The sequence below is a fragment of the Crinia signifera genome, chromosome 4, assembly GCF_055691185.1.
Source record: "Crinia signifera chromosome 4, ASM5569118v1, whole genome shotgun sequence".
Lineage (NCBI taxonomy): Eukaryota > Metazoa > Chordata > Amphibia > Anura > Myobatrachidae > Crinia > Crinia signifera.
The window spans coordinates 234,178,072-234,190,548 of record NC_139220.1 but is presented as its reverse complement, the minus strand read 5'-3'; the positions used below and the strand labels follow the sequence as shown (position 1 = coordinate 234,190,548).

Below are 12,477 nucleotides of genomic sequence, written 5' to 3'. Positions count from 1 at the left end.
TCGATAATTGATGCGTCTGTGGGCACCTTTAAGTAAATCTGTATAAAGTTAAATATTGTGTGTTTATTACTTTTATAAACGAATGAAGTGCAGTGCAGGCAGCAACCAGGATCGGAACACTAGGAAGGCAAGGGTGGGTAGGAATAGACACATGGACAGAACATTAGGTATTCAAGCCTTTACTCCTTACCCTTTTATAGGGAGAACATAAATGTGTACTGAATGGGACTGTCCCTTCAAATCTGGAAAAGTGCGCAAAAAGTGCTCTATGGTAGTTGTCACTGTAGCATACAAAAAGCTGCTATTGGAGATCACAGAATGGGGTCCAAGGCCTCAGCTGCTGGTGCCATGCACTCAGGGCTGCCAAGAGAAATCATGGGCCCTGGTACAACAACTTTCCAGGGCCCCCATGGAGGGCGCTCCCCGCAGACTCCGCCGGCGCTGGCTCCCCAAGCCGCTGTAGAGTCTGTGTACCCATCAATATTCCACTGCTTCCTAGATGGGTGCTTACTAAGTAGCAGTATATATATATATATATATATATATATATATATATATATATATATATATATATATATATATATATATACAGCATCCGGTCCCAGCAGGGGCTGGCTGGCAACTTTTTTCTTGGGGCAAGTCCAGAGCACTTGCCCATAATTAACATTGCATCCTTTTATGGAGGTTTTTCATCTTGCATGGGGTAGGATTTCACTGGGCAGCATATGACTTATTGCTGGGCTCTGCAAATTAGTAGCCCAGCGATCAGGTCTGAATAACCCAGAAAGTTCAGTATAGCATACCTCCCAACATGACCCTCTCCAGGAGGGACACAATGCTCTGTTTCTGGACTTTCCTCATAATATATGATTGCCATCACCTGTGTTGAACAGGTAAATTGCTAAGAAAGATGCTTCGACACAGGTGATGGCAATTATAAATTAAGAGGGAAGTGCTGGAGCAGAGCATTGTGTCCCTCCTGGAGTGGGTCATGTTGGGAGCGATGGTATAGTGTTAGTGTAAAGCTATGTACACAGCTCAGTTTAAACCTAAAATCCATATTTTAAGAAAATATTGTCAGCACTTGCTCTGCAATGCAATTATTGACTAATTAAGCAATTGGAAGTTTACAATTAAACTAATTAGTCCTTAATAGCTCACCTGCAGTTCTGTCCATGGACCAGGCACAGGACAGGCTAGTTTCACACACTCCGGCTCCTGCCAGGCGGCGAAAACCCGTACGGCCAGGAAGCCGTGCAGCACACAGTAATTTATTATGGAGGGGATGGCCACAGCCCGGCAGCCGTCCCTTCCAGTGGCGGGATCCGGCTGCAACCGTGCCGCCGGGCCATGGCCATCCCGTGTGAATGGACACAACAGTGTCCATTCACAACTAATGTGTGCGGCACGGCTCCCTGGCCGTGCGGGATTTCACCGTCCGGCAGGAGTCGGAGTGTGTAAAACCGGCCTTAAACCTGCTTCTCTCGCACACTATCCCTAAACCTGCACCTGTTTCCCCACACACACTATACTGCCGCTAACCCTACACCCACTCCCCACGCCCACTATACTAATCACCGCTACCCCTGCACCCACTACCCATGCACACTATACTATCACAACTAACCCTGCACCCGCTCACCACACACACACTATACTATCACCACTAACCCTGCACCCGATCCCCACACACTATACTATCACCGCTAACCCTGCACCCACTCCCCACGCCCACTATACTAATCACCGCTACCCCTGCACCCACTACCCATGCACACTATACTATCACAACTAACCCTGCACCCGCTCCCCACACACACACAATACTATCACCACTAACCCTGCACCCGCTCACCACACACACACTATACTATCACCACTAACCCTGCACCCGATCCCCACACACTATACTATCACCGCTAACCCTGCACCCACTCCCCATGCACACTATACTATCACCACTAACCCTGCACCCGCTCGCCACACACACACACTATACTACCGCTAACCCTGCACCCGATCCCCACACACTATACTATCACCACTAACCCTGCACCCAATCACCACACACTATACTATCACCACTAACCCTGCACCCAGCCCTCACACACACTATACTACCGCTAACCCTGCACCCACTTCCCACACACATTATACTACCGCTAACCCTGCACCTGCTCCCCACACACATTATACTACCAATAACCCAGCACCCGATCCCCACACTCATGATACTACCGCTAACCCTGCACCCCACACACACTATACTACCGCAAAACCTGCACCTGCTCCCCACACACATTATACTACCGCTAACCCTGCACCCGATCCCCACACACTATACTATTACTGCTAACCCTACACCCACTCCCCATGCACACTATACTATCACCACTAACCCTGCACCCAATCACCACACACTATACTATCACCACTAACCCTGCACCCAATCACCACACACTATACTATCACCACTAACCCTGCACCCAGTCCTCACACACACTATACTACCGCTAACCCTGCACCCACTTCCCACACACATTATACTACCGCCAACCCTGCACCTGCTCCCCACACTCATTATACTACCACTAACCCTGCACCCGCTCCCCACACACATTATACTACCGCTAACCCTGCACCCACTTCCCACACACATTATACTACCGCTAACCCTGCACCCACTTCCCACACACATTATACTACCGCCAACCCTGCACCTGCTCCCCACACTCATTATACTACCACTAACCCTGCACCCGCTCCCCACACACATTATACTACCGCTAACCCTGCACCCACTTCCCACACACATTATACTACCGCTAACCCTGCACCCACTTCCCACACACACTATACTATCACTAACCCTGCACCCACTTCCCACACACACTATACTACCACTAACCCTGCACCCGCTCCCCACACACATTATACTACCACTAACCCTGCACCCACTTCCCACACACATTATACTACCGCTAACCCTGCACCCACTTCCCACACACATTATACTACCGCTAACCCTGCACCCACTTCCCACACACACTATACTATCACTAACCCTGCACCCACTTCCCACACACATTATACTACCACTAACCCTGCACCTGCTCCCCACACACATTATACTACCACTAACCCTGCACCCGATCCCCACACACATTATACTACCACTAACCCTGCACCTGCTCCACACACACACACACACACACTATACTACCACTAACCCTGCACCCGATCCCCACATAAACTATACTATATCACCGCTAACCCTGCACACTATACTATCACCGCTAACCCAGTACCCGTTTCCCACACACCCACTATACTATCACCGCTAACCTGCACCTGCTCCCCACATAAACTATACTAGCACCGCTAACCTGGACACACTCCCCTCATACATTACACTATCCCCCTGCAGTCACGCTCAGCACCGACAATCATCCGCAGGCTGCACATTAACTAAAAAAAAAACACCTGTAGGATTTTGCCTGCCAAAAATCATGTAGCAATTTTTTTCTTCATTGGACTGTGCAAACTAAACTCGCAGTAATATAAAACTAAAGGTTCAGATCCTTTTTGCCAGCAACTGTGTAGCCAATAAAATAATGCCTTTAGTCCCCCCACATTGTATAGAACCCCCCAGCCCCAGCAGAGCTAGACACATAATTTGTATACACAATCATCAATATATACATGTTTTTTGTGTATGCAAGAGTAGCAGGCAACCCCCCTCTCCCCTCCCTCCCTTCCCCCTCTCCCCTCCCTTCCCCCTCTCCCCTCCCTCCCTTCCCCCTCTCCCCTCCCTCCCTTCCCCCTCTCCCCTCCCTCCCTTCCCCCTCTCCCCTCCCTCCCTTCCCCCTCTCCCTTCCCTTCCCCCTCTCCCTTCCCCCTTCCCTCTCCCCCTTCCTTCCCCCTCCCCCTTCCTTCCCCCTCTCTTCCCCCTCTCCCCTCCCTCTCCCCATACCGTTTTGTCTCTCTTCTCTAGTCCATGATGGGTCTCTCTTCATGATCAGGATGCAGTTTCTCTTTCTTCCATTTGCACTGCAGCAGACCCCGTTAAGCCCCGCCCCCTATTTCCCTCTTGTGTTTCCTGGAAAGGAAACCTGGCTTCCCATTGGTAAACGGCGGCCATCTTTTTGTAGCCTGGCAAGTGGGCAGTCATTTTCTGTTAGCCCCTGCCTGCTACATCTTCCTATAGCAGAGCTGCGCAAGTGCACAGGGGAGTCCGGACTCCGGACTGGAGTCGGAGAGCAGGAGCATTCTCTGCTCTGAAGCTGCCGCTGGCCGCTGCCACTGAACACACTGTGAGTGACAGCTCACCCCATCCCCGCTGCTCTCCTACTCCTCCATTATACCTAGCACCCGCCTGCACTCCCACCTGCGCGACCGCCACTACACACGGGCAACCGCTGCCAAAATAAATATTTTTTTACAAAGTGTGTGTGTCCCCGGCCTGGACCAGGGGCCCCCTGACAGGCCCGGGCCCCGGTAAAATGTACCCCCTCTCTCGGCGGCCCTGCATGCACTCTGCCTGCTGCCTCACTGCTGACCATAACCCAAATGCTGCCGGCCCTTGTAAGTGAATGCTGGGGTCCAGCATGGCCTCATGCTCTTATATTTGTATACATGTGCTGTTTTCTACAGAGAAACAGATTAAGGGGTATAGAGGGCAGTTTGGCAAGGATCAATTCCTTCTGGAGTAAGCAGATCATAGGGATTCCTTTTGAGGTACTGTATGAACTAAGCACAGAGCCCTATAGCACTGAAGACAGAGGTGCTGTAAAGCGTGGCTGTTCCCCCTTAAATCTGGCCCTGAATCATCTCTCCAATCACATCATATTTGCAACTTAAAATTCGGCATGCTTTTTTTTGTTATCGCATTTGTTTTTGACTAGTTTAGCCTTGTGCAGTTGTGTATACAGGGCACTTTTAATTTGCATTCAGTTGCAACATAAATATCAAATCTGCTTTCAAAATGAGAATAGGTGAAGACTTATGGTCTCATTGATTTAAAAAATGCTATAAGGTAATATCATAAAATGTACAGTATGTACGGACAAACAGGGAGTTCAATTGCCGGTGATGATCTCACCAAGCTGAATTCACACAACACCCCCATACACTTTACGGCTGCAGGAATAGGGGTGTGACTCAGGCTGCTGTTGCTGGTGTTTAAATACCATGGCTGTGGCATTTTGCCCCTTCACCCACAATTGAATTCCCCTATTAAAAGCTCTGTAACAGTTATGCAGTTTCCCTTTACACCTACATCAATACTGATTTATTGGCATTTCTGTAAAAGGGTCCGGTATCAAACTTACCAATCCTCGGAATATACAAAGGGCAGTGGCAGCAATAAGATACACTGCCAATAGGAGGTCAGATGGTCTTTTTAATATGCTCTTTTGCTGAATATTTTGTATAACCTATAGAAAAAAGAACTAATGTTACATTAAAGATGGAAGTAAAAAATAAAAAAATAAACTCTTGCAGTATAATAAAAATGTATTTCTTTTGTGTCCATAAAGTTTCATATTACTATTTTGCAATAAACAGAAAAGTTCAGGGGTTGTAAAATCATTCCACTTAAGCAAACCATCACCTGATGCACAGTAAGACGCAAGCAGTAAAAGGATCTGAAGTTTGAAGACTGTTCAACGCTCTATACAATTGCTGCCCACGATCAGTAACTTGGAGAATAATATGACAGAGTTAACAAGATATGCTCCTTGCTCGTGTAAAATTCCCTATTTTGTTCTTAAGAAGGGAATAATGCTAAACAGCTTTCAGAGACATACTGAATGTGACAGTAACACTTACTATTGCGGTGGATTTAGGACTGAAAAATACATCTTACTAGTTTACCCGTCATATTCAACATGTAGGGGAATTTAATTCTGCATGTAAATTTTTTGTGCAGTAAAAACAGGACTCCTGCAATTTTTTTGAGGAGTTATACAATTAGAAAAATGACCCATTTACATGTGATAAAACATAGATTCCGTGATAAGTTCCTTGGTCCATGTGTTTTCTGAGAAAACAGGTCAATTCTCATGGATTCTTGTTCTCTGATATTGCCAGCTTTCGGGTTTAATTGGATAGTCCTTGGAGGATCAATTGGCTGCAGTAATTTACCACATCTTACTGAATTCTCCCTTGTACGGTGTTAATTAATAAAAATCTATTTAAATTTTGCCAAGGAAATCAAATAAGACAATAAAATACAGTTGTATTTCTCTAATTGTAGGTAATGTGTCATGGATAAGTTTTATTACTTTACCATAGCGAGAAACTAAAGACAACACTTGATATACATCCATCTTTCAATATACTGTATCAATAGGATGTAAACAAGCAGGGCTGCCATCAGGGGGGTGCTATGGGAACAACTGTACCAGACTCAGCTGCTCTGACAGAGGGTAGGGCCCGAGCCTCTCTATTCCCACAGGGTACACAGCCGGATGCGGGACCATTTGTCTACAACAAGAAGATAGACAGCCATTAGGTCGACACCATTAGTTCGACAACTCAATCGGTCGACATGCTTTTAGGTCGACATACCATTAGGTCGACAGTCAAAAGGTCGACAGTCAAAAGGTCGACATTGGTTTTTTCACAGTTTTTTTACCCAAATGTCGACACAGTCGACATGGACACAGTTTGAAGTGAACCGCAGCCCCTCGCTTCGCTCGCGATGCTTCGGGCACGGTGCCTCGCTGCGCTCGGCACACTATTATAATCTAACTCCACGCCCATGAAATACCGCCTGTTGGCACATGTCGGCTCAAAAAACAGTGAAAAAAAACCATGTCGACCTTTTGACTGTCGACCTAGACACTGTCGACCCAATGGCAGTGTCAACCTAATAGCATGTCGACCTAATGGTATGTCAACATAAAAGCATGTCGACCTATTGAGTTGTCGAACTAATGGTGTCGACCTAAAGGCTGTCTATCTACTTGTTGTAGACAAATAGTCCGGATACCACACAGCCGCCAGCATTCACCATCCTGCCCTAGGAGCGCTAAGGGATAAGCCAGAATGTGGCCGCTGCAGTGTGCAGTCCTTCGGTAAATGCTTGTTGTTCCTCTGACACTCTCAGCCATTGCTCATTTACTAAACAGTAGCCTAGTTATATACCACCCTGAGACCTTGTAATTGACTTTGCTTATGTGTTTGCAGTATCTCAGCACTTTTCAGTATTACAGTTACATAGTAGTTAAGGCCGAATAAAGACGTGCGTCCATCGCCGTGTATTGTTTGACTATAACCTTGCATTTGGTTTATGTGTATGATGCTGATTTCTCTGCTTGAAAAAGGTTGTTGGTCACAAAAGTGGCCCAGGGGCGCCTGAGTGGAGTTGTTTTGCTGGAGCTGCGGTCTCTGGATTTGGGAAGTCAGGCCCAAGAGAAGTACATAGAAAAAAAGGGGGATTTGAGACCGCGCTCCCTAAGGAAAAGTGCAACAGGTATATTTAAAACATTTATTATGAAAAGAATGAATACATGTAAATATAAAATGCAATAAAAAAAGGGATTGGGGGTATCACAAGTAAAATGATAAGAGCAGGGATATTCACCCACAGTCCAGTCCTGGTAATGTCCTGTATCCGTTCCTATAGTACCTCCAGATGAATATTATAAAGTGCCAATTGCAATGTGATGATTAGTAGTCTCCAAACCAGGGAGCTCCCGATGTTGGGGGGTGCTCAACCCGGTGGGCTTGATGTTGTTGCCACTTGGTACCTTGATGGGAGTGATGTAAATCTCCTAACCAGGGAGCTCCTGATGGTGAGTGGTGCTCTACCTGGTGGGCCTGATGGTAATGCCGCTTGATTCAAGGATGGAGACAATTCTGGAGGTTGGTCCGGTTGCAGGATGAAATTGAAGAGGATGTCTGTAAAATAGGGGTGTCCCTGCTCCCCTCCACCAACGCGTTTCGCTATAAGCTTTGTCAAGGTGATACCTGTGATGTGTACTTATGGGGTTTATATACCCTCAATGGGAGGGAAAATCAGTTTGCACCTGTTGCACATTAATTGATGTATTGAACCATTATACACTTCCTATTTAATGAGGCCGAATAGGAGACAAGACCATGCCCCCCTGGGGTTTTTAATTCGAAAAACGAGCAGTACAAAGTATGAAATTACATAAAAACACTTAACTCATTAGGAGGATCCGTTTCCGGATATCCGGTGCCATCATTTCCGGTTGATGAACCGCATATGCGCTCCACTAGTATTGGGAGTAGACTAAGGATATAAGGGCGGTTTATGCCCTCATTAAAGATGGCCGCGCCTGTACTTCCGGGATCGCGGTAACGCGAAAGGGCTATTTCCCCGGGTGTTACTGACAATACAGTCCTTTTGAGACCAGAAGATTGGTGCCTAAGTAGTCTGCGTTCCTAAAGTAATTTGCGCTGTGCCATTCAGTGATATTTATTCATGGAGCGCATATGCAGTTTTACAATGGCGCACAATGTGGATACATTAGTAATATCAGTTATATTGGATAAATAAATAGTTACCATTTAATAAGGACATTTCATGTAATTGAGGGCAGAGAAACAGAAAAAGGTCATTCAAACTGGATAACAGTTTATCCGGATTAAGGGTATGTTTGACTATAACCTTGCATTTGGTTTATGTGTATGATGCTGATTTCTCTGCTTCCTCACCTCGATTTCTGTTCCTGAACGTGCTTGATGTCTGCACTTTATATCTTGATTCTTAAGAACTTACAGGTCTATTCATCTATTGTAACTGGAAAAAAAACCTTTCTCCAGCATCTATGGGTTAGTTTATATGGAGATGGGGCTTCTCTTGATCAAGTACTTTTGTCATGATCCAAATGTAGCTGCTGCCTGGCCAGCTGCCTTTGGCGATAGTTCATTTACAGTTTATGTTTCTGCAATGCTAAGGGTGGTGATAGCAGAATCTAATATTAGAAAAAATACTTCAAACATTTTTCTATTTGGTGAAACTGCGGGCACACAGTGATCCAGCAAGGCCGATCCTGTGTCCGTAGATCGTAGATGATCTTTGCATGTGTGGTCAGCCTTGCTGATGCGCCTATACTTTGGTTAGCGCTGCCAGCTATTGTCACCGGGAAGCCGGATGTCATTCAGTTCTTCCGCTGTTATATTTTATGGAAATTGTAGCGATAACAGTAGAAGTCTCAGCCTGAATCCAGTTCCAGTGCTCCTGTCTGCATGGGTCTGCGGCTGTGTAATCATATCCAGTGCTCCTGATGTCTGTGACTATCTTTTCATCCAGTGCCAGTGACTTCTTTGATCAGTGAAGAATTACATTGTATGTTTCCTCAGCCCGAATCCCTGATGCCTTAATTTAGCTATTCACAACCCAAAAAGCAACACGTCCACTTGGTTTCATTGACTGTGATTTATTTGAGTACAGTTACAGTGTGTGCCTTGTTTTACTTGTGGTAGTATAAGAATATATTAGGTAGTAATATAAGAATTGTGTAGCTGGTACAGTATTATCAGCAGGACCTGATTAAGGGTTCCACAGGTTTCACCAGACATTCCATGTGTTCGAGAAAGGGAAAGGGGGTCCTGCCTATTTTGTCAGTCCTGGGCCCCACAATTTCTGATGGCAGTCCTGTAAACAAGCAAGGGAAAGAGACAGCCGGCTGCTGAGGATGAACCACCAGACATGGGTGCCCGAAGGAATATGACTAGCCTGGAACCCCTGGATCTCTACCGAGGTTATATTCACAGACCCACCAAAAGCGCCCTAATAATTCCCTTGACAGAACGAGCAACAAAAGTGGAAGGTCGACTCAAGCATTAGTTTGACATTAATTTTCCACATTTTTTGTCCCGCATGTCAACATCGTCAATATATCGACACATCGACAAGTTCAACATTCACTAGGTCGACATTGGTAAAGGGTTGACCCAAGCAATAGGTCAACACATAATTTTTTCACCGTTTTTTTCAGCAAAATTACTTGTTCATACTTTACGATCCATGTGGACTAAAATTGGGAAGGGTAAAGTGTGCTGAGCAAAGGGAGGCATCATGTGAGGGTATGCATTACACTAATTGGGGGTCCATGTTGACAGGGTTTTTGGTGTCGACATAGACACCAAAAACCCTGTAAAAAGATCATGTTAACCTTTACTGTGGCTACCATTTGCATATCAACATATTGCTTGTGTCCACCTTTGGTCAATGTCAGCCTAGTGCATGTTGACCTTTTCATGTGTCAACCTTTTCACTGTTGACCAACAGTGGTCGACCTAATATCCATTTATCTAATTATCGACACTCAGGTATACATACTAACCCAGTGGTTCCCAAACTTTCTTGACCAGGGCACCCTAGAATATCAGTATTTGTTCATGGAAACCCCTAGTCAAAAAGTTTCTTATGGATAAATAAAAAAATAAAGTCAACTGGGCTTAACTGTCACCCTCAGGTTCAGTTATGTGGTGGGTAACATAGCTGTGGGTCTAATTGTCCACACATTCAGAGCCGTGCCACCACTAGGCAGCTTTAGGCATTTGCCTGGGGTCCTGGCCACTGGAGGGCAGCAGTTTGGAGCAGGTCCCCACCCCCCTGGATGGAGGTGAGCAGCGAGGGACGCAACTCTCTCTCTCCCCCCCCCCCCCCCCCCCCATGGAGCGACACAGCGGCGGCTGCTTCACAAACACATACCCAAACCCCCCCCCATATGGAGCGGGTGAGCACCGGCCCTGCATTCATTTTATGATTGGCAGCCACCAGCATTGGTTTTACCTAGCACTTCGGCCATAAATACTTTGTTTTGGTCGTGGACCCCTAACCCGAGACACACATACCGCCGGGGCACCCCAGGGTGTTTAGGCACACAGTTTGAGAACCATTGTACTTACCTGTACTCGAGATTATTAAGGATAAAAGACATTTAGGAGGATTTCCATATGCACATAAAATACAAAGCCATAGATTGAATGCTTCTCTATAGGCCAAGTCGTTTTTCTATAAATTCCTTCTGACAATATTTATTCCAGATGCGGTTCTTAGCAATATGTATAGCAGCCAGCCCCAGTAAGTTCAAAGCTGCGACTGAAAACATTTTGCTTTATGCCAATAATTCTAGGTCACCATGGCAAAAATAATGCACTTGGGAAATGTAAAGGCTTGAAAGCATCAGACAAGTAAATGTAGCCAAATATTGTTTCTAGAACCAAAGTACAAGAAATCAGTGTTAAAATATATTACCTTTATAGATGAGATAGGAATAACAGGAAGCTGTTTGTAGATCCTGAATCCACCCCACAATGGGAGACAAATATATGGTAAGTTCAAGAAAAATGCAGGACATATTCGTGTTCCATATTTACCTATTCAAAACAAGCTATAGATGTTTTAAAGAGTATTGCAGAATTCTTGTGGTTAATTCATACGATACACAATGTTACAATTTGTGAATACAGTGGAGGTGGTCATTTTCTGGACCCATCTAATATTGAGGTTTTCAATATGGGCTGGTTTATCATGAAATGTTGCTCAGTCACGCATAAAATAGCTGCCACTACTATGCATAGGAGATTTATTAAACCTGATGGACCAAAAATAAAGAAATATTCAGCAGCTATAACTCCAAACATTTTGTTCCCCAGTGTGATCATTGCAGTGGTAAATAATTATTCCAGCTTGTAGACAGAACATGTAATGGTGTCAGCATTATATGCTTTGGACAGTGGCTAATATTGTCAGAACATAAACAATTAGTCTACAGTATATTTACAATGCCTTCAAAAGCATATACAGTAGTTAAACATCATTTACAGTGCCTGCTGATGTACTGGGTGAGAGGAGAGCATCGGTTTTAAGAGATGAGTGAACATTAATGAGGAGTTTTCAGTGTCAGGTTACTTACCCACAATACATCCAGGAATAAACACAATCATACTCATAATAATGGATCCCAACCAGTAGAGGCCGATCATCCTGAAGTTCTGACTGTGAGACAGGAGAAGGCTATAAAAAGCAGCAGCAATCCTTTTAAATGCAGACATCAAATGTGATTTTTCACACATACAGTACGGAAATATTACCATTTGACATATGTACTGATGTACTTGTCTGCCTAGTCTGTATATGCATAAACACGATCTCATTGAACTCTGGCAACATGAATAAAAGCCACTTCCAGCCACAGTTCCACCCCTTTGGCCATACTGGTTTATGCACCCAACTCTGCATGCTCGCATTTTGCATGTGCTCATTTTCTGAGCAGGTTAAATTCACAAGTTACGCTACACAAATTACCATAATTTCAACTCTAAATCAACCCCATTTCCCCGAACCTATCGATTTGTGAGCTGCAGGGGTTTTGACATGACATCTATGTGAATTGCTTTGCCTGATAACTTATATCCATTTTCTTCTACTTTAAAAAACTCAGTCTTTTGAACATGAATGTGCATGAACCCAGGTTTAATATGCTGTATTTA

At 45.0% G+C, this 12,477-nt stretch overlaps 1 protein-coding gene across 2 annotated transcripts in view; it reads right to left on the bottom strand.

Annotated features, from left to right (window-relative positions):
* The window catches only part of TM6SF1 (transmembrane 6 superfamily member 1), a 32,364-nt gene that overhangs the window by 7,845 nt on the left and 12,042 nt on the right, over window positions 1-12,477 (bottom strand). The window contains exons 5-7 of one of the 2 annotated variants that reach the window (XM_083184003.1): window positions 11,901-11,983; window positions 11,240-11,361; window positions 5,329-5,435 (exon numbers count right to left, since the gene is read on the bottom strand). In XM_083184003.1, coding sequence (XP_083040129.1) covers window positions 5,329-5,435; window positions 11,240-11,361; window positions 11,901-11,983 — 312 coding nt within the window. The remainder of the gene's footprint in view (window positions 1-5,328; window positions 5,436-11,239; window positions 11,362-11,900; window positions 11,984-12,477) is intronic. The other variant, XM_083184002.1, reaches the window with a different exon arrangement.